The sequence below is a fragment of the Urocitellus parryii genome, chromosome 10, assembly GCF_045843805.1.
Source record: "Urocitellus parryii isolate mUroPar1 chromosome 10, mUroPar1.hap1, whole genome shotgun sequence".
NCBI classification, from domain to species: domain Eukaryota; kingdom Metazoa; phylum Chordata; class Mammalia; order Rodentia; family Sciuridae; genus Urocitellus; species Urocitellus parryii.
This window is the reverse complement of record NC_135540.1, coordinates 83,753,468-83,780,984: the sequence shown is the minus strand read 5'-3', so window position 1 is coordinate 83,780,984 and position 27,517 is coordinate 83,753,468. Positions and strand designations below refer to the sequence as shown.

Genomic DNA, 27,517 nt, shown 5'->3' with positions numbered 1-27,517 from the left:
AGTATGTTGACTTTAAGTCCTTTGGGTATAGACCCAGGAGTGGGATAGCTGGTTCAAATGGTGGTTCCATTCCAAGTTTTCTAAGAAATCTCTATACTACTTTCCAGAGTGGTTGCACCTATACTTGTTATTTTGAGGTATACAGTTAATTGTTGCCAACTATAATTGCCATGTTGTTTTATAGAATATTTGAAATGATTCCTTCTGCCCAACTATGTCCTTGATCATATTTATCATCTTCTTTCCATTTCCCTCTTCTTCCCAGCCTCTTTTAACCCCTATTCTTCTCTCTACTTGTGTGAGATTAACTTTTTCTAGTTTCTGAATGTAAGTGAGAACATGCAGAAATATTCATTAGGTTTTGGAGGCTTAGTACAAAAAGTGTAAAATATCTTAATTTTTAAATACTGATAATGAAATGATAATATTATGGGAGGTTAGCTATAGCAAAATATATTTGTTAATATCACTGTTTTTATTCTTTTTTTATTGTGGTTATTAGAAAAAACTAAAATTACATGTGGCTCAAATTCTGTTAAATAGCACTAGCCTATAGTTTTCCACATCATCTAGTGCCTGCCTCTTCCCCTAATCCCCAGCTTAACTTCTCTGACTTCTTCTCTAATTAACCTCTCTACACTTAATCTTATGGTTACAGTTTCCTCCTGGTTCCATAAACACACCGAGAATTTCTGCCTTGGGATGGTTGACCTGGAACATGTTTCTAGGTATTAGTGCTGTTCACTTTCTTCTTTCAAATCTTTGCTCAATATCACCTTTTTAAATAAGGCCAATCTTAACCACTTAAAGTTGCAAACCACTTTCCTTCTGACTTGATATCTTATCCTGCAGTCCCTCCATCCCCCATATTATATTTATTGGTATTCTTTCCCAGTAGAACATAAGCACTTTGAGAATAGGATTTTTGTGTTTTGTTTATGAATGTATCTTAAATGCTTAAGGCAGTGTTAGCACATATTTTGTTGGTACATTTGATGTCTTATCCTTCATTCCCTCCTCCCCCATATTATATTTATTGGTATTCCCTCCCAATAGAACATAAGCACTTTGAGAATAGGATTTTTGTGTTTTGTTTATGAATGTATCCTAAATGCTTAAGGTAGTGTTACCACATATTTTGTTGGTACATTTATTGTTGAGCAAGTGAATGAATGAATCCTGGATCATCAAGAAAAAATGTCCCCCCTTCAAGTGAGAACAGCTTTGATATATACCTTGCATCTAGGTTCATGTAGCAAAACTTGTTTTTTCTTCTAAAAATCTGCTTTCTCTGCCTGCAGTTCCTGTTTGTGCATAGCCTTCAAACAATTGTATTTTAAAACACCCTCACTCAAACTGCCTGATGAACTGGACAGTACTTAAGCAAATGCACAGAAATGCAACGGAGTGTGGTACAAAGACGTGACCAAAGAATTATGCAATTTTTACAAATACCCATCTTTAAGACTGAAAACTCATTCCTAATACAAGTTATCCACCATAATAATGCTGCAGTTAATAGAGTCTGGATTTTCACACAGATAGGTTTGACATTCAATCATATGACATTTTGAAAAGCACAATTATGAGGGAATTAGGGTATACTGTAATTTCTGGTTGCTCTTTGGTCTATGGACAATATTCTAAAGCACAGTATTCTTTTTTTATGCTTTTAATAGTACATTATAGTTATATATAATAGTTGGGCTAATTTTTACTTAATCATACATGTATGAGATTTAATTGGCTCCATTTCAGTCCCTTGTGCCTCCTCTTTCCTTCTCTTCCTCCTGCCTATTCCCTTTCCTTTACAGGTTTTTCTTTTGTTTATTTTTAATTGGTGCTTTGTAGATATACATAAAGGTAGAATTCACTGTGGTATATGTATACTTGCTCATAGCATAATTTTGTTAAATTCATTTTACATTTCCTCTTCTTTCCCATCCCTTTTCTCTCCCCTTCAGTTTCCTTCTTATCCATTGTTTTCTCTCTATGCTTATGATATATGATCCCTCCCACTCCCCCATACTTTGCTCTGGCTTTTGCATATGAGAGAAAACATTGAATGCTTGATTTTTTTCTGAATCTGACTCATTTCACTTAGCATGATGCTTTCCATTTCTATCCACTTACTGGCCATAATTTCATTCTTCTTTATGGCTGAATAAAACTCCATTTTGTATATATATATATATATATATATATATATATATATATATATATATACACACCACATTCATCTATTGAAGAACACCTGGACAAAATAAAATATTCTAGGCTGGATTTCTGGCAGGAGCATTTCCGTACCTTGCTGAGAGGTGCCTTGCTTAATGCCCTACCCAACCATTGTCTCTACCTACTTCTGGTACTAGAGGGTATTTTTTTTTTTTTTTTAATAACAGGACCAGAAAACATTTTCCGTAAAGAGATGAATAGTAAATACTTTAGATTTACAAGCCATCTGTCATCTCTGTCATTGTAGCACGAAAGAAGCCACAGACAATAATGTTAATAAATGAACTAGCTGTTTTACAATAAAACTTAATTTTTATTTATTTATTTTTTTGTGGTACTATAGATTGAACCCTAGGCCTTGTGCATGCTAGGCAGGTGTTCCACCTCCTAGCTACATCCCCAGTCTTTTTTTTTTTTTTTTTTCACTTTTTAATTTTCACACAGGGTCTTCCTAAATTGCCCATGCTGGCATTGAACTTTTGATTCTCCTGCCTCAGTCTCCTGAGGAACTGGGATTATAGGTGTTTGCTATTGTTCCTGGCAAAACTTTCTGAACACATATGTGTGTGTACACACACACAAGGCGTTCTCTTTGTGTGGTGCAATAGGTAATATTTAAAATAGTTTGAATCCAGGTTTTGCTTTAATTTGTTCATTCATTTAGCAGCTGTTTATTGAGTCTCCATTTGTCAAACACTAAGCTAGGTGGTTAGGGGTACAGTGGTGAACAAGCTATACACGTTTGCTTCCTACTGATAGTATTTACCATCTATTAAGGAACAATTATTTCTTTAATTACAAATGTCCTATGTGTTGAGAAAGAAAAGTACAAAATGCTATAGAAATGTAGGGCAGGAGTTGTGGCTCAGTGATAGAGCATTTGCCTAACATGTATGAGGCACTAGGTTTGATTCTCAGCTCTGCGTATACATAAATAAAATAAAGGTCCATTGACAACTAAAAAAACATTTAAAAAAAAGTGTATATGAGAGACCTAATCTATTCTGAATCTTCAGGGAGACTGTTCTGAAGAAGTAATGTTTAAGTGGAATATCTGAAACATGACTAGATTACTGTGAAATTCATCATGTGAAGGGAAAGTGGTAGGAAAGAATGTCACAGAGGGAAGAAAGATTTTGTACGAAAATCCTAAGGAGGTAAAGAACAGAGTAACTGTTCAGGTAACTGAAAGGAGGTGAGTGATTTAAAGCATGGTAAGCATGAAGGAATGGTTTTTTGTTTTTGTTTTTGTAACTTGGTTTCTTTTAGTCTGTAGCAGTTTAGTGTTTGATAGGTTAGAAGTAACTCATAGAGTCTGTTGGTAAGAATTTACTCTGTTCAAAGAGCCAGGTTGAGCTATACAAGTGGTTTAAGGACATGGAGACAGATGTCCTTTAAAAAATGATCTTTTTTACTAACAACAGGTGGAAAAGAAACAGAGAGGGCCAAAAGTAGAATAATGGAAGAGTTTGGAGTTTGTAGTAATCCAGGTGGCCTGGTTGAAATGGGGTTATAAAGGAAAGCAAAGACTAGAAGGATGGATAAGATCTCCTAGAGAGTAAAGATGAGAGTTTAGTGAGAAGGCAGTTTACCACTCATTTCTGGGGAATGTAACCATTCAGTATCAATTAAAAGAGTAAGGTAACAAAGGAGGCCGATTAGTTTCCATTTTGTTACCAACATGGGTAAGAGTGGGCAAGACTTTGGAGAATGAGTACAGATGCAGGTTCAGTTCTTAAGTAGTTGAGGAAGCTCTGAGGTCTATGAGGTTATCTGCTAAGGGTAAGTGGGTAATAAAGAAAGACTCTTAAAATAAGAATTGAAAATACAGACATCATGGTATAGTAGTCCTACTTAAATAGTGGTTTTTTTTTTTTTTGTTTTTGTTTTTGTAACTTGGTTTGTTTTAGTCTGTAGCAGTTTGGTAGATCTGTAGCAGTTTCTGTTGGAAATTTTAATTTTTGTTTTTCATGACTGGGGATTAAATTGTGCCTACTGAATAGTGGTTCTGCCACTTGCTTTTTTTGGCTCAACATTATGTTTGTGAAACTCAACTATGTAGCATGGTTCATTTATTTTTACAGTTCTATGGCTATTATAGAAATATACCACAATGTATTTATCCATCCTATTGTAGTTGCTTGAGTTCTTTTTTGTAGTTTTGTTATTACAAATAATGATATGATCATCCTTGTGCATGTCTCTTGGTAGACAGGTGCAAGGGACATGCTTAGAAGTAGAATTATTGCATCATTGGGATATGCATGCTCAGTGTCATTGGGTCGTGCTATATTGTTTTCCAAAGTGGTATTCCAATTACACATCTTCAGTGTCTAAAATTTATCCCTGCTTGATATTGTCAGTGACTTTTTGTTAAAGCTTTGTCAATCTGAGTATGTAAAATGGTGCTACTTAAATTATCTATTATCTGATCATAAACTGTTTACCTGTCCACAATGAGATCAAAGCACTTCCTCCTTTGAGAAAATTTTGTGGAAAATATATTGTCAAATACACTAAATAATTACTTAGTGATGTTTTATATGTTGGTGTAATTTTAATTTAGTTGCAAACTATAACAGGCCTCCTGATCACCACTAAGTAATACTGATATAAGATATTTATTAGGTTTTAAATTTTTATTTACTTGGTTACTAATGTGGTTGTGCATTTTTAATGTATTTATGCATTATTTGTGTTTCCTTTTCAATTAGAAGTCTTGGTTTTGTTCATTTCTCAATTCAGTTGATCATATATTATTAAATTATCTTTTATTGTTAAAATATTAATCTTTTGTTAATTATGCATTTGCCAATATATCTGACTTATCTTTTCACTTTTTTTTAAAATATAGTTTTAGTTGTAGATGGATACAATACCTTTATTTTGTTTATTTAGTTCTTTTTTTTTTTTTTTATGTGGGGCTGGGGATAGAACCCAGTGCCTCATGCATGCTAAGCAAGTGCTTTACCATTGAGCCACAACCCCAGCCCATCTTTTCACTTTTTTAAAAAGAATATTTAATAAACAAGCTCTTCATACTAATGCAGCCATATTTTAGTGCTTTTTTGTGAAATAATTTCTTCCCCAAAGTTCATAAAGTTATTTTTCTATATTTTTAAAGTCTTTTTAAGTTTTGGCATTTATGTAAGTCTTTTATCCATCTAGATTTGATGTGTGTGTGTGTGTGTGTGTGTGTGTGTGTGTGTGTTAGTGGTAGCATCTAAATATACTTGTTTCCTTATGGGTAATCATTATCTCTGCACAACTTATTAGATTCAATTCAATGTGCAGAGATTTGCAATAACATCGATTTTATTTCAAGTATCCATATATGCATGTATCTATGGCTGAACTATTTGTTGCTTTATTAATTTGCCTTTCTATACTAGTTCATGTATACACTTTCTATACTAAAGTGTTTTAATTTCTATAACTTTACAAATATTGATCTCTGCTAGGGCACGTCACCCACTTTGTTCTGATCTTCAGAAGGACAACTCTGTGAATCCATTATCTATTAAGAAATGAATGAATGTAAATTATTTAAAAATTCAGGGATACTTAATACTTGCTCCCTAAAAATAGAGCCTGCATACTTTGTTGAGCCTGAAGCAGATTAAGTTAAAAATAAATAACAAAATTGTTTGAATAAAAAATGTGGTTAACCAGGCACGGTGGTGAATGCCTGTAATCCCAGCAGCTGGGAGGCCGAGACAGGAAGATCGTGAGTTCAAAGCCACCCTCAGCAAAAGCAAGGGACTAAGCAACTCAGTGAGACCCTGTCTCTAAATAAAATACAAAATAGGGCCGGGGATGCAGCTCAGTGGGCAATCCCCAGTACCACCCCCTCAAAATGTGTTCACCTAGTTTCTAGAAATGTGGTTTCTATTGTTAGACTTTTGTAGAATGGTTAAAGATCACAAAATATTGAATGATTTGGAAAAGCTAATCTTTATAATGTAAAGAATTTTAATATACTGGATTAATGTTAATATTTTTGTTTTTTCTTTTCAAGTCTTGATATGTCATCAGAGGTGTCATCTTTCCAAGATGGTTTATCAGATGTCTCTTTATCCTTGTTCTTTAAACATTCAAGTGCCCAACAGACATTTTGCTGCTGCTGCTACAAAGTAAGTATTTTTTGTAATTACTGTTTCATTTACTATTATTTAAAAGTTTGATTAAAAAGAAAAAAAAACTTGCTTAGTTCCATAAAGATTCATAGGGGGATACGGTTGTAAAAGTTTATCATCTCTGCTTCTTTGACCTTGTAGTAATGAATGAAAGATAAGACTTATTACAGTAATACTTAACATTTATTGAACACTGACATTCAGTAACTAATTTAATCCCCACAGCAATCCTATGAGAAAGCTAGTGTTATTATGCTTTTTAATGGAGAAGAAAATCAAAGCACTGATAGATTATGTAACTAGCTCAAGGTCAGAGTTAATATATGTGCTAATGACTTGAACCCAAGAAATTTAGTTCCAGAAAGCCTTTTCCATATGCTTTCATGGCTGTTTAGAACATAATCCACTGTTCCAGTTAATGAATTTTAATTAAGGTATACTCTGTGTGTATATGTTTTTATTTCTGTTCTTTAAATTATTTTTTCTTAGGAACTTTTTATTAGCAGGTGTTATAGGATTACTGGTATTATATGTTATAGTGGGATTTCAGATTTCCGTAATATATGTATTAAAATATAAATATACCTTTTTTTTAATGTAGAATTTGAACATGTAGAAACCCAAAGAATGAATTTTTTCCCCCCAACTTGTGATTTCCAAAAACAAGAACTGGTTTTATATTGGAATTAGAATTTAGTCCTTTGCTCCATTCATACTGCCATTGACTGGTTAAATTGAATGATGGTATGATAGCCTGACGGCATTATTGCTTTGTTCCCTGCTGAGGTAAGGGACTGAAAGGCAGGTCTGGGTTAAACTTCCAGGCTTTAGTCTTGTACCATCTGGTTGACGGGCATGGCACTAATTGTTTTTCTCTCCAAGTAGCACTGGTATTAATGAAGTGTAGAAACAGATAGTAACAGATAGTTGTAGTTAGCTTTTTTCTGAATGTCTCCCTGTATAATGTCACCCATTTTTGAAGCAGAAGAAGTGGCTCAGAGATAATTATAAGAAGATGTAGACTATCAATAATTAAAATTTACAGAATGCTTACTATGTTAGAACACTATACAATGCACACTATACCTATTCATTTAATCTTCATAATAGCTCTATGAAGTGCAGATTTTATATAAGCATTTACAAATGAAGGAATGGAAGCCCAATAAAGATCAGATAATATGCCCAGGGTTATCCGGCTTGAATTTGCTAGAGGAAGGTGTTCAGCCCAAATTGTTTGACTTCAGAGCTATTACTCTTCATAGCTAGTATGGAATAATGAAATCAGTGATTTTTGGAGAGTATCCTCTGAAAAGCAAATAGAGTTCAATCTACAAAATTTTTGACAAAAAAGCTTTTTGACAAACTTTTTGACAAAATTTGATAGAATACAATCCTTAGATTATGGGATACCCAAAATGAAAACTAAATTTGGAAAGTTTTAGTGACTTTCCCCTAGCACAATCAAGCCAGATAGCCCTGGACACATTATTTGATCTTTGTTGGGCTTCCATTCCTTCATTATATAAAATCTGCACTTCATAGAGCTATAATGAAGATTAAATGAATAGGTATAGTGTGCATTGTATAGTGTTCTAACACATAGTAAGCATTCTGTAAATTCCCAGTTGTTTAATATGTTTTTTGTTTCTTTAAAATTAATTGAGTATCTGGTTATCTTTGCCACAGTAGTTTCTTTCTCTGTCTCTCTGTTTTTTTCTCTCCTTCTCTCTCTCTTTTCCCCTAACCCTTTCCCTCTCCCTCTTTTATTCCTCTCCCTTTATCCTTTTTGTGGTACCAGGAATTGAACTGAGGGGTGTTTTATTACTAAGCTACCTCCCTAGTTCTTTTTACTTTTTATTTCTGAGACAGGGCACCTCTAAGTTGCCAGGTCTGGTTTTGAACATGTGATCCTTCTTCCTCAGCCTCCTAAGTAGTGGGGATTATAGGCATGTGCTATGGCTCTAGTCACTTTAGCATACTTTGATAAGCATTTCTCATTTCTATGTTAGGCAATGTGCAAGATATCATGTTGTGATATGAAGATGATGAGGCACATGTTCAGTTCTTTGCCCTTAAAGATTTCATAATGAATTGAGAGCAACATAAATAATTGCTTTTTGTTGTTTAAATTATTTAAAACAAAATAGTTAATTCTTTGAGTAGGTAATGTATTCATGGTAAGCAGTTAAAAAAGTATGAAGGTTATGTAGTGAAAAGTAGGTCAGTCATCCTACCTCTGTCCTTCAGCCATTCAGTTGTTATGATCCCCTTTTTTAATAAGTATATGACTATATTATTTTTTGAATGTGATTATATTGCTTTTTGTATAAGTGGTAGTGTACTATACATTTATACAAATATTTAGTACATCTTAGTTTTGCGTCTTTCATTTAAAAATATAGCTTGGAAATAGTTTCATTTGGAGCTATCCAGTTATTTTAACTGTAAAATTTTTAATTATCCAAATGTACCATAATTTGTATAACTATTCCCATACTGATACATGTTTATCTTTTTAATCTTTTGCCACTGCAAAGGATCCTGAAGTGAATAATCATGTACAATCATATATCTTAACAAATATAATGAAAGTATTTATAGTATTAGCTTTAAAATATACAAAATAGAATTATGGGTCAAAGGTATGCGCATTTATAATTTTGATAGGTAATTGTCTTCATAGATATTTTGCTAGTTTATGTCCTTAGCAGTAAGTTTTATTAGAATGCCTATTTTCCCATGTTTAGTATAGTCAAATATTTTTGCTCATTGTCAGTTTGATAGATAATAAATGTTGTTATGGTTTTAATTGATATTTCTTTTATTATTAATGAAGTTGTGTATCTCTTCATATGTTTAAGAGCATTTAATTTTTCTTTACTTTGAATTTCCTATTCATGTCCCATTATTTTTGTTGTTGATAAGTGGAACTCTTTAGCACAGAGTTATTATAAATTAGCACAGATCTATGATCTAACTTCAGTTTAATGTTTTTAACTCTTATATTAGAGGAATCCCAAGTGCTGTGAGATTACACATAAAAGGTTGATTAATTTTACCTGGGGAAGAGTAGGCAAGAAATGTTTGAGGTGGGTTTTGAAAGAGAGAATTTTGCAGGGGAATTGGCAAACAGGTATTTCAGTGGTGCAGAGGCAAGACAGTGGATATAAATACAGCCCAATATGGGTTGAATATAGAAAGAATAGGGAGCTAGCAGACATAGGAGACTTTCTTTGAGTGTGAATAGTGCCTAAATTCTATTGTTTTTGAGGAGTTGAAGGAGTACTTGTTGTACCAGTTTACATTCCCACACAGCAGTGAGTGAAGAGTGCCCAGTTTTCAACATTCCTAACAACCTTAGATATCATCAATTTTTATTTGTATTTCTTGAGGGTATTTCTAGTTTATGTTTTTTGCCCATTTTGCTTTTGGGCTGTTTATCATTCTGTGAGCATTTGGTTTTTAGGGATATTATTTTGAGAATATTTTATCTTCAAGTATTTGTCTTATAGAAATTTTTCACTTTCAGCCTTTCCCAAATTTTACTCCAGTATAATTGTAAAAGCACTTTTCACCAAACTAATAAACATAACACAAGAAATATGCATATTTTAAAAAGCTTCAAAATTTATAAGCAGATTAATTTTTTCTTATTTGCTAATGAGTTACTTATTACTCAGTAGCTAGATGAGAATCAGAGTGTTCATAAATTTTAGTTATAGTCTTTTATGTTTTAATGTACAGGCTTTAATAATATGCTAAAAATAGTTTTTTAATGCTATTTTTTTTTGTCAGGATCTGAGACAGGGTAGAAATGTACATGCTTGTTTATTTCTTCTTCTGTCATTTTTGATCTTCCCAATCTATCATGTATGTACAGCATCTATTCCCTACTTACCAGTTGCAGATTGTGATTTAAAAAAAAAAGATCACTGGGTCATCTGAGTCTGGTTCTTTTTTATTGCTTTGTGTATCTCAAAAATATTTTATTGAATTTCAAATATCTTATATAGAATAATAGAGACTGAAGAAATAGTTTTTATGCCAAAAAATGGTCATGCCTTTGATTTGCCAAGAGTGTTGAGTCAATCTAGATAGGGATTGACAAGATTTTGGTCTTGTAGTTGCTCTGGTTACCACCAACTATTACTTTGGGCTTTGGATGGGGGCTGTGTTGCTGGAGAGTTTTTCTCAGTGTTCTGTTCCATGCTCAGTTTTATGCTTTCCCTGGGGAGGTGCATCTCTTACTCTCTATATTCTTGCTCCTCTCCTAGCAGTAGACTGTTGTTGCCTATTACTCAGTGCTTGCTAGGCTGATGGTGGGCCGGAGGCATTCTCTGTGGTCCAAACCTAGCCTTAGTGTTCAGTATGCCTGTTGAGGCTGTATCTTGGAGAGAGGGTTTTTCAGCATTATTGTTCTTCTTCCCAACGCCTTCTATCTGTTGCAGCTCCTAAGGGGCTGTTTCCTGGTCATTCCTGGCTATATTGATATAGATACTGGGCTCAGGATTCTTCCCTGTCCTGCCTCCAAGGGTGAAAATTCTTGTGTTTTTTTCTTTCTCTCTTTAGACAATGGATATTTACTTAAATCTTTTCTTCCTGCCTCTATGCTCTGGGGAGTCTGTCTGTCTCCAGCCCTGCTTCAGTCTTTCCTGGGAGCACTGGTGGAAGTGTGGAAAATGGCCTGCAAATTGAGTGTGAACTCCCTTATGTGTCTGTATCTCCTAGGGGGTTTATATTGTCATGTTAGCCCTAAATTTTTTTCTTCCTTGCTTGCCTTTCCTCTGCCACAGCAGAGACCAGAGTGAGGGTGGGGATGAGTGTGGGTTTGACTCTGTTGGATTTTAAGTCTGCAGTTCTGCTCTGTGATGAGATCAAGGAAAGTTTTGATTTTATGCACTTTTTTCTTCATTATTAATGCTCTTTCCAGCTTTTACATTTTAAGCAGAAACAGAATTTATGTGCTTGGTTTAAGGTAATGAATAAACTAGCATCTGAGAGTTTAGTGAATTTATTTTATTAATATGCCCTAGTCATTTTCCATTTGGTTCAGTTTCGTTGTATAGAGGTTGTATAATTCAACACCAACCCACCTGCCCCTAGAATTCCTCAGTGCAAAGTATTCTGTAGCATTGGAAGGACGTGGATTAGTCTCTTGGAGTCATAGATGTTCAAAAGTCTTGAAGTGAACTTTATTATAGCAGTGGGTCTTTTTTTTTTTTAATTTCCCCTTTTTTATGGGGTCTGACCATGGAATTATTTTTCTTTTAATGTTTTTGAAGTTAGGGGACAGATAAGGCAGGGAGAAAATTATTAGCTGAGTACAATCTCTTATTACTCATTTAATCCGTGTGGTTTAGTTACCCAGGTAACTGCAGTTAAATTCTATTCTCTTAGATTTAGACTGCCAGGTGTTTTTCTCTACCTTCTCCCAAACCTTTCCAGTATGTTTTATTTTATTATGAAAATCACAGTATTTAAACGTTTCTGATAGTGCCTCACCTAATTGCTTGAACAACAAAGTTCTTCTGAATGTAATTCTTATGAATTAGGATAAATATTTTTTGCCAGGGGGAGGGAGGCTGTGGAAAATAGGCAGTAGGTCTGTAAGATTAACTATTATTGAAGGAGTTTGTTCAATTGAAGTTTTTAAAATATTTGAATAATGCATTTTTCTCTCCCTGCTTTCTTCCTGTGTTAGGGATGGAACCCAGGGCCTCATATATAAAAGTACATGCTCTACCACTGAGCAAATATGTTTTTCTGATTTATTTGATCTTTTATATTGATGTTATGCTATTTTTGTTTTATTTATATAATAACAATATTCCATTTGAAACTTAAAACTTTTTACTGAACCACCTCAAATGTTTTCTGAAACATTGCTATAATTATAAAATAAATTGCTCTGTAACTGTTTAGTCTCATTGCATATCAGATTTTTTTGGTTTTTGTAAATATCTATGTATTTATTTTTTGTGGTACTGGGGATTTGACTCAGGGATGCTTCCCACTAAGTTGCATCTCCAGCTCTTTTTATTTTTAATTTTGAGATAGGGTTTTGCTATGTTTCCTAGTCTGGTCTTGAACTTGTGATCCTCTTGCATCACTGGAATTACAGGTGTGCACCACTGTGCTTGGCTGTAAGTATTTATTAATTTAGAAAGTCATAATTCAGCCACTGGAGATTTCATTGCAGATTAAATGCACTGCTTCAACTACGACTGAAAATTTAGTAGTGAAATCAGCGTTTATATAAAGTAAGTTTGGAGACTGTAGGTAGGACATTTTATTTATTTTTAAATAGGAGACTTTATTCCTAAAACAGGCTTTCCAGTCTCCTATCTTGTATTTGCTTCACTTCTTCCTTACTGAATGTAAGGTAAAAATGTGGTTTCTCTAGTTTGGAAGATTTCAGGATTTTATGGAGCACTTCTAAGGTGGCTATTGAGGCATGTTAAATCCATCTAGTTGGGCACTTGCTTAGACTTGTCATCAGTCCAAAAGTACACCTGCACCCCATTAAAATGAGGATTGTCATTATCTGCTATTCTGTTGAATTGCTCATTAGCTGGGAGGATACTCTTATTAGGTGGTAATAAGGATTTATTAAGTGCTAAAAGTCAGAATAAAATTATGCTAGATTGGTTTTTGAGACCTTTTTAAAAAATATTTACTATCCATATCTTTCACATAAATTTTATAGGAACCCATACCCATTTTATTATTGCCATAAACTTTGAGGCTTAAAATAAATTTTTTAAAAATTTCATTTTATGGTTCTTTAGGTCAGAATTCTGACCTAAAATACTATAGGTTGCACTGGGCAAAAATCAAGGTGTTGATGGTTTTTTACTTAAGGGTGTGGGGGCCAATCCATTTCTTTGCCATTCTCAGCTTCAGGAAGCTGCCCACATTCCTTGGTTTGTACCCTCTTCATCTTCAAACCAGTTTCAGGTTGAATTCCACTTATGTTTGATTTCTCCAGTGTCATTGTCTTCCCACCTCTGTCTTACATAGCTGGATATGGGGAAAGGTTCACATTTCTAAGGACCTATGCGATTAGATTGGGCCCACATAGATAGTGATAATCTCTCCATCTTGAGATTCTTAACCATAGTCACATCTACAAAGTTCCTTTTGCCATGTAAGATAATGTATTTACAAGTTTTCAGAATTAGAATCTTGGAAGTACTCCACAAAATCCTAATGTCTTCAAACTGGAGAAACCACATTTTTACCTGATTTTAGAAAGGGAGAAGTGAAGCCAAGAGGAGGAGGGAGACTGGAAAGCTTGTTTTAGGAATGATGTCTCCTATTTAAAATAAACAAAATGTCTTAAGATGGTAAAATGTCAAAAATGTTTCAATATCTTTGGGAGGGCATTATTTGCCTACCATAGAATGCACATATCTTTCTAGAATACTGTTTTACTAATTTAAAAATTTATGGTTTGAATTAATGCTCAGTTTTGTTCTTACCTTTAAACTCTTACCTGCCATTACTTGTTGAATGTTCTTTCTTAGGTATTTGGTAAGTACCTTGATAGCTTTTGCTATGTAACAAACCTCCCCACAATTATTTATCAGTGCCCACTTGTGTATGGGTCAGCTGACCCAGGTTAGAGTCAGATGAATGTGTCTGAAATCAGGGCTTGCTGTGCATCTGTGAGTTTGTAGGTTAGTTGAGAATTGTCTACCCTAGCCTGGGGCTCTGTGGGGCAGCTCTGTTCTACCTGCCTCTCATCCTCCTACCTGTGGGCTAGTCTAGGCATGTTCTTATTAAAATGGCAGAAAAGCAAACCTAGTCAAAACATGAAACCTTTTCTGGCCTAGGCTGAGAAAAGCTGAGAACAGAGAAACTGTCACTTCTACTTTACTCTGTCTGTCAAAACTAGTCACAGGGCTAAGTCAAGGTGGTGGGAAATATGTTTCTATCCCCTTTAGTGGGAGGTACTGCAAAGTCACTTAGCAAAGAGGCTAGAATGGAGAGGGAGGTTTTAAAAAAATAGGGCAAATGATAAATCTAGCCTTTTCTCAAACTCTGTATATCCCAACTGCACTTATCTCTGTAACTGTTTGCTTTATTAGAAACCTGTTTTGTTTCTTTGTTTCTGGTCTTAGTTAATGATAGTATTCTATGTCTCATCACTTAACCTAAGAAGTATTTTAATCTTGTCTTTCTCCTTTTCCTATCTTCAATATTTTTTTAAAAATATATTTATTAGTTGTAGGTAGACACAATATCTTTATTTTATTTTATGTGGTGCTGAGGATTGAACCCAGGGCTTCACACATGCTTGGCAAGTGCTCTACCACTGAGCCACAGGCTCAGCCCTCTATCTTCAATATTTACCTTGTAAATATTTTTCTGTTCTGCACTCTTTTTCAGCTTCCTTACCATCACCGAAATTCTTGTTCAGGCTCTCATGTCTCCTTGAGAAGTTAGGGAGAGAGTAGCTTTCTAGTTGTCTCCAATTCTGCTTCTTTTGGATCCATTTCTCTTATTTCAACCTTGAAATTCAGCCTCTTGTTCACTGGCTTCTCTTTGCTTTTAGAGGAGGCCCTTGTGATGTAGATTTTCCAACGTCATTTTATAGTGTTTTCTGCCTTCTCTTTTGCCCTTTTAATTCAAACATGAGCAAACTAGTGGGTCTGATCTGATCTACCACATATTTTTGTTCAGCATACAAGCTAAGAATGATTTTTACAGTTTTTAGTGGTTAAAATACAAAACAATGATATTTGTGATACATGAAAACTATGAAATTCAAATTCATTGTCTAGAAATAAAGTTTTATTGGACCATAGCTTTCTTCATTTGTGTATTGCCTATGGCTGCTTTTGCCCAAGAGCAGAGTTGAGTCATTGGGACAGAATACCACATGACTCACAAAGCTGAAACATTGACTACCTGTTCCTTTGTAGAAAAAGTTTGACAACCATTGCTCTTGTCATATAGAACTTATAATAGCTCCTCTTGTATATCATTTTATTTCATGGCCCAGTGCTTTTTATTATGTTGTTTCTTTGCATGGCTCTTATTTTTAAAGTAACAGTCATATTAAGATATAATGTAACATGTCAGTAGTTTTAATATATTCAAGGAGTTGTACAACCATCACTTAATCACTTAATCACTTTTTTTTTTTTTTTAAACTGTATTAGGTGTTGAATCTAGTGGCACTGGACCTCTGAGCTACATCTCCAGCCTTTTTAAAATTATCTTGCTAAGTTGCCCAGGCTAGCCTTGAATTTGTAATTCTCCTGTCTTAGCCTCCCAAGTTACTGGGATTACAAGTATGCACCATGCACCCTGCTGTGATCACTTTTATTTGGAACATTTTCATTATTCTTCACACACACTCCATCCCCATTAAGAGTTACTCTCCATTTCCTCAACCTCTTTCAGGCCTGGATAATCACTAAATCTACTTTTAGTCTCTATTGATATGCCCATTTTTGATAAATGCATAATGTTTTTAAGGTTAAGTCACATTGTAGGGAGTATTAATACTTCATTCCTTTTTTTGATTCCTTTTTGTTACTGATTAACATTGCATTATATGGTTATACAACATTTTATGTATCTGTTCATCAGTTGATGGATGTTTGGGTTGTTTATTGCTTTTGGCTATTAATGAATAACATTGCTAGGGACATTTATGTACAAGTTTTGGGGTGAACATGTTTTCTTTTTTGGGGGTGTATATCCAGGCTAACTTCCTTATTCCTCAATAATTGACTCTGGGGTCATCTCTTCTAGCACTCTTTTATACTCTCCTACAATGGGTTGTTTGTTTTCCTAAGACCTTGATAACACTTTCATAGTACTTTTCACATTAAATTGAAATTATCAATTTGCATGCCTGTCTTCTCTATTCCTCTGTAAATTTCTGGAAAACAATATCAATGCTTTATTTAAGTTTTACTGACTGTAAACAGTAGAAAAGTTCACTTAATATTTGTTCAGTTTGAAAAACTGTAAAGCAATCTATGCTTTTGAATTAAATAAACTTTCTTTTGTTAGTGTTCTCTGTCCTGTGTAGATTGTAGATCTCCTAGGGCCAGGCATTGTGAAGCTCACCTGTAAACCTTGTAGTTCTGGAGGCAGAGGCAAGGAGGATCATGTGTTCAAGGCCAGGCTTAGTAATTTAGCAAGGTCCTCAGCAACTTAGCAAGACCCTGTCTCAAATAAAAAATATAAAGGGCTAAGGCTATAACTCAATGGTAAAGTACCCCTGGGTTCAATTCCCTATACAAACAAACAAAAAAACCTCCTAGAATATTAATATAACTGATCTTGATAATTTTTTTAAGGCCTGCAAAGAAAACAAAAAAAGATACCAAAGAAAAAGCGACAGATGAAAAAAAGGATGAGATAGAAAAAATAAAATCATATTCCTACATGGAAGGTGAACCTGAAGATGATGTCTATTTAAAACGCTTATACCCAAGGCAGATATATGAGGTGGAGAAAGCTATTCAGTTACTTAAGAAATTTCAAATTTTGGACTTTACTCATCCAAAGCAAGGGGTTTATCTTGATTTGACACTGGATATGGCATTGGGGAAAAAGGTATGTAGACCCAATTAAAATATGTTTATTTGTGAACAGTGACTATATGAATTGATGTTTCTTAGTTTTAAAAATTCTTGTACCCACTATGATTTTTAGAAAATCTCATGCTCTTTCTATAGTGTGTCATAAAAAATGTTAATTTTAAAATTTTCCAGGTCTGAAAGATGAAATATGAAATATTGAAAACATAAAATTAAAGACACTGTGGAGAGTTGATAAATATATATATCTCCTGTTCTCCTAAAGGATGACTAGTATAAATTTCAACAAAAGTAGTGTTAAAATTGAGATATCATTGTAACTTTGGAAAATAACCTAAGCTATCTGGGTATCATGTTTCTTCTTTGTAAATGAGGGTTTTGGATTAGCTCAAATGTGTTCCTTACAGTCTTAGATGAGACTAAGTTTGCATGGCTTAGGTACCAAGCTCCTCACTCATGCTTTAATCAGAGCCTCTCTGCTTTTTATGTTCATACTCTGGATTTCTTCAGAAAACTTATGTTTATAAAACTCTAAAAGAGAGAAAACCTTGAGGTTAGTATTGAGGTCTGTTACAGCCCTAAATTTTATAAACGTCTCTTTAAAAATCTAACATTTTAGAAATGATATTTTATTTTATTTTCTAAAATGTCTTTTTTGGGCCAAATTAGAAGATTTAAATTTTGTAATACAAATTAACAACCTGCACAGCAAAAGAAAGCAAGCACCTAGGAGGAAGCAGCACAGCATTATGTTTAAGAGTATAGGCAATGGGGTCAAATTACAGTATAAACCAACCCATATTATGCTGTCACCATATATTTTTTAAATTTTTATAGTTGTAGATGGATATCGTGCCTTTATTTAATTTTTTTTTATATGGTGCTGAGGATTGAACCCAGTACCTCACACATGCTAGGCAAGTGCTCTGTCATTGAGCTACAGCCCCAGCCCTCCGTCACCATATTTTGACCCTGGACTTGTTTTCTTTTTGGCTTTGGATTTATTGTTTAACCTCTTTAAGTCTCAGTTTTTCCCTCTCTTTATGAAGAGAGATAAAATATTTAGTTTGGTTCTACTGAGGATTAAATGAGATAATACATGTAAAGGACTTAGTACTTATTAATTACATTTACTGAAAACTTTCTGTGTATCATTCACAGTACTAAATGTTTTGCACTTATTTTCTCATTTAATCCTATAATGATGTCAGAAGAGGAAACAGAGAAAGTGAAGTATCTTGTTCAAGGTTATAGAGCACGGGTAGAGTTAAGATTTGAATGAAGGTTTATCTCATTTCTTAGTTTTCATTAGAAACAGTTTATACCAGTCATGTTACAATTTTTATTTTGTATGTTATGTTACTCTTAGTTCTTTTTTGGAGGGGGGTACCAGGGATTGAATTCAGGGGCACTTGACCACTGAGCCACATCCCTAGCTCTATTTTATATTTTATTAGAGACAAGGTCTCACTAAGTTGCTTAGCATCTCACCTTTGCTGAGGTTGGCTTTGAGCTGAGATCCTCCTGCCTCCGCCTCCCCTCCCCAGCCACTAAGATTAGAGCATGCACCACCACACCCAGCCTTACTCTTAGTTCTTTATCTTAAAAGTTTTGTAGTACAGATGATACTTTTCTTGGTCAACCATTAAAGAAGTTCATAACAATGTCCTGTAGGACACAAGCTTCATTTTGTATATGGAAGTCATTTGAAATGAATGACATTAAAAAGGTACTATCATTATCCTAGAGCTTTTCTTTTTCTTATAGAGTGCACAACAAGCCAGTATTCCCCGGGGGATGCTGTTATGATTGCTTTACTACTGAAACCAGTTATGACATTGATTTGGCAAAGGAATGCAAATCAATAATAAGTTAAATGAATGATATAACATGTGCTTAAGAATTTATGCCTTCTTAGCCAGGTGCAGTGGCACATGTCTGTAATCCTTCCTATTCTGGAGGTTGAAGCAGGAGGATCCCAAGTTCAATACCAGCCTGGGCAACTTAGAGACACTCTGTTGCAAAACTAAATAATTAAATAGGGCTGGGGATGTAGCTTGGTGATAGAGTACTTGCTTAGCATGTGGAAACCCTGGGTCTAATCCCCAATACACATACACACGCGCGCGCACACACACACACACACACACACACCCACCCATACATATAAATAAATTTTTTAAAAAAGGAAATTTTAAAAATCATTTTTGTCAGAAAAGAAATCCCCCCCCCTCAAGATGTCTCTACTCAAAAGAATGTTATCTTTCACTCAGTTTTATTAGCAGAATAATGTCTTTTCTTTCTCCTTTTCCCCTCCAAACCTTAAGGCTTGAACAGAACTGTGAAGGGCCTAGAACTTATTTCCATTTGTCTCCCTAAGAGACCTGAGCCTTAGATCTACAAATGCCCTTGGCCAAAATGATGGAGTGGATTAATTCTGAGGCCCTGTAGAATCTCTGCCCATATTAGAGTGCCTCAGATGCATGCTATTGTTTATTTTTGATTTCTGGTTAATCCCCCCTGCTCCCTTCAAAAAAAAAAAAAAATATGATGGTGGTCCAGGTTATTTCAAAACAGTATCTAGGGGTTGGGGTTGTAGCTCAGCAGTAGAGGGCTTGCCTAGCACATGTGAGGCCCTGGGTTCAATCCTCAGCACCACATAAACATAAATAAAAAATTATGTCCAACTACAACTAAAAAATAAATATTAAAAAAATAGTATCTATTTTACCTAATTGTTTAGAGCAAGTATGACAATTAGGGGTATCCTACTAAGCAGATGAATTAGATATTTTCTGTTGTTCATTTTGTATAACTGTGTTCATATTTTTCTTGACTGTGTCAGAAAATTAGAGGTTTTTTTTAAACAATTTTAAGTCAATTTAGGAAACATCTGTTTATATCAATGAAATGGTAAACATCATACTAGGTGCTGGGGGCTTATAGATATACAAATATACCTCTTAATATTTGAGAGACTGTGGTAAGCGATAAAGAGATAGAAGCAGATGCTAAGGGAGTATGGAGCTGGGAAGAGAGATTTAGATTTTTATTATGTTTTCATAAAAAGGACATATAGTTTCTTGAGCTTTAATTTGTAATCAAAAGAATGGTTCTGTATTAATGACATATGGTAGAATCAAAGAATGAAAAACATATCAGTTCTGGTTTTTATAGAAAGTGAGAGATAATAGAAAAAAAATGAACTTTTTATAATTGTATTTCCTGTTGTATGTTTAGAAAAAAGTGGAGCCATTTGCCAGTGTTATTAGTTTTCCATACCCATTTGCATCAGAAATCAATAAAGTTGCTGTATTTACTGGGGTGAGTAACTTGTAATCTATTTGTATCATTTAGTTTATTTTAGAAATCGAATTAATCAGTGGTTTGAATAACTGAATAAACAGAGAAAATTTTGGTATTCATCAGCATCTTATTTTCCCCATTTAGAGTTCAAAGCAGATGACTTATTTGGATTTATGGTACTAATTTGAGATAGAGCCAAATAGAAAATTTCACTCATCATTACTAATCCATCACATTATATTTTTCACAAGAAACTGAAGAGTACCGTACAATTTATCTGCGTAACTCCTTCTTACTACTTAAATTTCTTCCTTTACACAAGAGGATTATTTTAAAGCAAGAGTACCACTTAGTGCTAGATATCCTCAGAAACCACATCTTCTAAAAATATCTAGAAAGTTAGGAAATCAAGTTTATAGCAAATGTTTATAACAAAAGTAGTAATCCATCTACATCTCTTTGCTAATAATGGATTTGTTAATTTGTTATACTGTGTTTATGTATGTTTTATATTTTGATTCTTCTCTATACAAAGTTCAAAATTGAGGCATTTTTCATTTGCTCTGCCTTACTCTCAAGGAAGATACTTTACTTCTTCCCAGAAAAGTGGGGAATATAGTTCTTGGAATTTCACAGAACTTTTGATACCTAAGAGATTGAAACATTTTAACAATAAAACCATTTTTTATAAAAAAATAACTAATACTATTTATTTTTCTTTTGAAATTTTCAGACACTTGGTAAGTTTTTTTTTCCTTAAGTTGAAAAAAATTACCCTCTTAATATTGGTTTTATAAAATGTTTCTGTTTAATAAGTTAGCAGAACTAAATATATTTTAACCTTTTATTTTTGAAAGGTAATATATTGATAAAACTGATACCTACCATTTAGTTGGTTTTTAATATGTCATTTTGGTGTATTTCATCATATGTCTGTCAAGAAACACTTTACCTACAAATTAAACATGTAATGAATGTCGTAAACTGTTACATTTAATTGAAAATTGATGTCAAAATAAAACCATGATTTTTATTTTGAATGCTGATTATTTCTGACAGAATATTCAAAAATATATTAAAGTTGTTCAAAAAGATTGATGTTCACATTATTGTGTTTTGGTAGAATGCATCAGAGATTGAAATAGCAGAAGAAAATGGAGCTGCGTTTGCAGGAGGAACTAGTCTGATTCAGAAGGTATAGTGTTGTTTTCATGTTCAGTAGTTATAAAGATTGTTTTGTTATCTTTGCCATCCACTGATTTATTACATGTTGAACATAATCACCAGGCTCATATCTTTTGATAAATTGTTAGTAGGGATTTTTATAGAGCAGGGAAAAACTTTCCTTTTTCAATCTCAAAATCAAGGTAAGAAAAAACAAAATGATGTTGATTATATTTGATTTATTTTGTGGTTTCTTGTCATGTCCAGGATACACCTCTCTTCCTTTTGTCCATCAGGGTTTCTTTTTTGGTATTAGGGATTTAACCCAGGGGTGCTTTACCACTGAGCTACATCCCTAGTACCCTTTTTATTTTTTATTTTGAGACAGGGTCTCTCTAAGTTGCTTAGAACCTCATTTCACTGAGTTGCTGAGGCTGGCCTGGAAGTTGTATTCCTCCTGCCTCAGCCTCTCGAATTGCTGGGATTACATGAGTGTGCCACCACTCTTGGCTCACTTTTTTATTTCAAAATGGGGTCTTGCTAAGTTGACCAGACTGACCTGGAATCTGTGATCCTCCTGCATCAGCTTCCTGAGTAGCTGGGATTATGGGTATGCACTGTGCCTGGCTTTATTCATCTTCTGAAGATCAAATATCTGTTGTGCTTTCTGGGAGTGATTCACTTGATAGATCAAAAAGCATAGTATCTGACCTCTATAATATAGTGCTTTTGGTTCCTCTTAACTTTTACTCCCTACTCAGTTCTGAGTGGCAGAGGCTCACCATGATAGCTGACAAATGACTGTGTAGCTGCCTGTAGAAAATAACAGAGCCTGTGGAGTGTTTTTTTTGAAAAGAACAGCATTTTTTTTTTTAAGGTGGAAATAGGCACATAGCTATTTCTGAAAAACTAATGATACTTTAATGTTCCCTAAAAGCTCCTCTTCTAAAGATAATCATTTAGATTATGGATTTTTTTAGGGGGGAGAGGCAGAATAGGAAAAAGTGATTTAAAAATGTATCTTTTGTTCAGTATCCAGATTTTCATCTGGGGAACTTTTATCTGGGCTCATCCTTTGGAATGTATGGCAGTGCTGGTAATTTATTTTTTTTCCCACTCCAATAATATTCTAAATTTGTGGGAGATTATAAATTTTTCTATGGAATCTTAAAAATGAGTTTTAGGAGAAGAACTAAAAGAAATTAGGAAGAGAATATACTTTAACAAAGATTCTAGACCAAGTTGAAGGTTAGTACTCAATTCTTTTTAGCTTATCAATTTTAATTTGTATGTTTATTTAAAAAAACATCGTGAAGGCTTGGGGTTTGAGAGTGGAGCTTGGTTTCTTAAGTCAGAGAACTATTCATATTACATTTGTATATTGCCTTTCATCTGTTTTCTCCTGCAAACACAAGGTATCTAGTAGAGCTATCATAGTCACTCTTTCAATTCTCAAACTTTAAGTAAGAAGTTAAGTTACTTATCAAAGAAGAAATGGTAATGGAACAGAAAGTATTTTATATAACGTTAAGTTCAGCAGAGGAAGCATATTTGAAAAAGTAACCCAAATAAGGAAACCAAATACACTTTGAAGTTATTTGATACATAAGACTTACAGGTACAAGCATTTTTTTTTTTTTAGGAACCTCAGTGGTGGATCTGTTATGAAAGGGACTGTGCCATTTGTATAAGTAATCTTAATCACTGTATTCTTGCAAGTTACCCCATAGTCTCTTTTAAAAAGAGTGTCCATGTTATTTTTAGAAGGTATTCAGATTATGAAGTAAATTCTACATAGTTGTGTAAATAGTATCATGGCTGCAATTTTAAAAATGCATTCCTGTATTTTTATTTTAATTAACTAATTTATTTTTTGTGGTTCTAGAGATTGAACTTAGGGCCTTGTGCATGCTAGGCAAGTGTTCTTCCATTGAGCTGCATCCCCAATCCCATTCCTATATTTCTGAATTAGTGTACTATAATTACTTAGCTCTTATAAAATGTAAACTATGATAAAATTACTAATTTTTCAGTTGTTTCTTAGATAAGAACTTTATTAAATTTTGTTTGTAATATCACAAATATGCTTGGTTCTGAGAACTTTGAAAGTAATTTCATGTTTTTACTTATCTCTAAGAGCATGATTTCCATCCACAGATTTGTATTATTTCAAGGTTAAGGTTAATTATGGCATAACTTTCAAACATAACTTTAATTTAATTTAAAGGAACGTGACACAGAATTAATTTTGGAAAGTCTTTAAGTAGAAAACTTACATACAATTCTTTTGACATTTTCAAAATTGCCTCTGCTTTCCTATTTCCAAGGCTGAGAGCCCTGATTCTAAAATCACATTATCTGTGTTTGAATTCTGGCTCTCACTCTGAGGAGTGCAGAGACTAACTTGTCCTCCCTAAGCTGTCAGTTTCTTTATCTGGAATGCGTGGTCAATAGTAGTACCTGCCTAGTAGAGTTGTTGTAAAGATCGGATGAACTAAATCATGTAATATATTTAGCAGAATTCATGACACTTGAGAAGTACTCATTTATTATTGTAAAGGAGAACATGGTATATTATTTAAGGAGTAAAGAATTTGTAAAATGAAATATTGGTAACAGAAAGATAAAATTCAAGAATCAGTGCTTTTTTTTATTATAAAGTTCAATTTTTTTGGATTCCATATAACCCTAAACCAAGGCTTTGAGTAGCATATTTTGGTAGGATTTTATGCAAAAACAGAAAACAAACAAAAATTGCTGAAATACTTGTTGCCCAGGCAGTATTGTTCTAAAGAGTTCTTTCATTTTATAATCAATTAAATTTTTAAGTAGTGTAGTAGTATAATAGTTACTTTACGTGCTTGCCTGAATCAATGAAAAAAATCTTTTAAAAATTGAATATTAATCCCCTGCTCTGAAAATGGAAATAGAGTATGGATAATAAACTGTGCATGAACTTGTCTTTGACTGCCCCCCCCCACATCTTTTATTTTTAGGTATTGGTGACAAGGAGAATTTTAGTTCAGTTCTTTGCGAAAATAATTATAGATTCAGCTCTCTCCATGCTCTAAATTTATAAAGCTAGTGGTTGCTAGTTAGTTTGGCACCTAGTGATTATTAATTTTACATGTGATCTATTGCAAAAATATAAGCTTATTTCTTCAATTCTAACAGACATGAATTCTACTTTGTCAAGTTATATGAGTTGTATACATGTTAGTGCTGTATTCTAGCTTATAATGCCTTTTTACCTAACACAACTTCATGGAAAAATTAAAACCATTAAATATTTTGTTAAAAATGAATGTGTCTGTATTTAAAAGAAAATGTTTTGCTTCTGATTGTTTTCTTAATTGGTAAGTGCATTCATAAGGTCCTTGCATTTGAAGAAAAAAATTGTGCTTAATGTCTCTTCTGTATCAAAATGAAAATTACTTGTTTTCCAAAAGATAATCTAAGATTATTTTTTCCCCTGATTTTCAGATTTTGGATGATGAAGTTCAAGTAGACTTTTATGTAGCTGTTCCAGAAATAATGCCTGAGCTTAATCCATTAAGGAAGAAACTGAAAAAAAAGTTTCCTAAGCTTACTAGAAGTAAGGAATAATTTTTTGTTATTTCAAAATGCTGTCAACAAGTTTCTTCTCAATTTAGTTCAGTCAGAAAACAAAGTTGCTAATAATATATGTAGAGCAAATAGCATGTCCTGATGTTTGAGTTTTGTGTTATAAGAATTGTAGATTTGATCCCCCCAACATTAATATTGATAATCTAATAGGAGAATGTAGTTACTTTGCAGTACTGGTTCTTAAAACTTAGATCAGAGTTTAGCTCCAAATTAGTGGAATATATTACACTAGGTATGTTGTCATCATATTATTTTATTGACTTTTATACCTCTTTATTAATATAATATATATGCTCATTAATTTATGCATTTAGCTTATGTATTTGTGTGTATATACGACTGCATGACTTTACAGGTATTTTACCTTACGGAATTTTCCCCTCATGGTTTTTCTCTCCCGTAAGAAATCTAGTAAGAGAGGTTTCTTTGTAAAGAGCCATGTTATAAAGTGGTATTACTTGATGAATTTACAAGGTTCTGTAGGTGTTCATTGAAGGAGTTTACATATAGATGGGGAATGGGGAAGGCATCGTGAAGGAGGTAACATTTAAACTGTACCCTGTATCCTAAATAATTGGATAAGTTTGGGATTATTACTTTAAGTAGAAGGAGTTCATTAATCAGGGAAGTAGAAATTATAGGCCAGGTCCAAGAAATAACAATTTTCTTTGTCCATAGGGAAGAGTACCTCTACATTAAAATAGAAGAGAAGTGATGTTGGAAAGATAGATTGATGCTATATTGAGCAGGACTTTGATTGATAAACTAATGAGCCTGGACTTTTATTCTTTATTAAAGCAGGAACCTCTTAGAAGTTTTGAGGTGTAGAATGACATGATCTGTCCTTTAGAGCTTTAATCTGGCAAGAGTTGGTAAAATGTATTGGTAAGATGGTAAGATGAATTGAAGCTAGAGACAGGGAGACCAGTTTGGGTCTGATTGTAGGAAACTAATAAAGGCGGTATTTAAACTAATGTTTTCATAGTGAGACTGGAGCTAAGAGGACAAACCTCAGAAGTACTAGGACTTTGTGAATAGTTAACAATGAATAGATTGCTGGGGGAAAAGATGCTGAAATTTTAAGTCTAGGAACTTCTAATAAGTGGTATCATTAATTGAAACGGAGAGAGAGAAAAAACAAGTTCACTTGTTTTAGGTGGTGTTGGGTATCTGTGTAGATCGGAATTATTTTTAATAAAATTTTGTAGTGTAAATAGAAGTCCTTTAAAATTGCTTTCATAAATTTCTCTTCAAATTTAAATTCTAGTTAAGCTAAAAAAAAATCCAGCTAGAATTGTTTATACATGTTAGTCATTAACACATGTTAGTCACTAATCATGATCTGTAACTTAAGCAAATTCCAGTGGACTCTCCAGTTCTTTTGTTGTACTGTCGTTATGTTTATGTTTCATAACTTACATTAAATCACATTTCCATATTAGATATTGGACTAGGGCTTGGCATTTTCATTACTGATGTTCATCACAGTACTATTTGTTGTCATGGAATCAGACTTACATTTTTTCCTAAGTAAGACCTGAAATTGAACATTATTTAAAAATTAAAACAGAACTGAAGTTGAATTTGATGAAAATTTTACTCATATTTTTGTTTCTCATTAAATTCAAGCTCCAGACAGAGCAAAACAAATAGTACTAAATATAGCCAGTTAAAACTGAAAATGAATACCGAATATATCTATTCATCTAGCTCCTTGCTTTGCTCGGTGAACTGGTTTTTCAAACAGACATTAATTTTGTCACCTTTGCTACTTTATCCATTCTTTTGTAACCTGTTTGGATTCTATTTAGTTTTGAGAATTTTAAAAATTGCTGATGGTAGCACAATGTTTAGGGCTATTTTAAAATTTTTTTTTGTCTGAAAGGTTTCCAAGATAACTTATTTCCTATTCCAAATAGCAAATTTCCTGTTAAAATGTTTATTTTTTATCAGTGGGTTTTACTTATTTCTCCTTTCATAATGAACCACATCTTCCGCATATCATGGTCAAGTACATAAGTATGTGTCCCCACATTTGCTTAAGAATGCATCTTCAAAAAACAGATCTTCTTCTACCCCAGCACTTCTTTTTACCCCCATGATCTATTTATCAGCCTAGCAAAACACTTGTGTTCTTTAAACATGAAGACAAATGATTAACCTGTCAAAAATATTAAGACAGAATATAGTAGATGTGCATTAGAACTATGAAGCTTGTATTATATATTTTCACAGTTTATTCAGATTCTTATTTGGGAACATTTGATTCCCCTTATATCCTACAAAAGACATTAGGGTAAAATAGAAATTATGTTTTGAGCAAGTAAATGAAATTAAAAAACAAACAAATCCCTTGCAGTTGAGCTCATTAGTTTCCCATTTTGTCTCAGTTTTCTAATAGGAGTGGGTGTAACCATCTTGTCTGCATTGAAAGTGCACATTTTATAGCATGTTTAATGCTGAGATTTTATTCATTTTATTTTA

General features: G+C 33.5%; 1 protein-coding gene across 2 annotated transcripts in view; it reads left to right on the top strand.

The window, feature by feature from the left end:
* The window catches only part of Mrpl1 (mitochondrial ribosomal protein L1), an 82,860-nt gene that overhangs the window by 1,992 nt on the left and 53,351 nt on the right, over positions 1–27,517 (top strand). For both annotated transcript variants that reach the window (XM_026403139.2, XM_077803234.1), the window contains exons 2-6: positions 6,254–6,368; positions 16,694–16,952; positions 20,177–20,260; positions 21,366–21,437; positions 24,890–25,001. In XM_026403139.2, the coding sequence (XP_026258924.2) occupies positions 6,254–6,368; positions 16,694–16,952; positions 20,177–20,260; positions 21,366–21,437; positions 24,890–25,001 (642 nt within the window). The remainder of the gene's footprint in view (positions 1–6,253; positions 6,369–16,693; positions 16,953–20,176; positions 20,261–21,365; positions 21,438–24,889; positions 25,002–27,517) is intronic.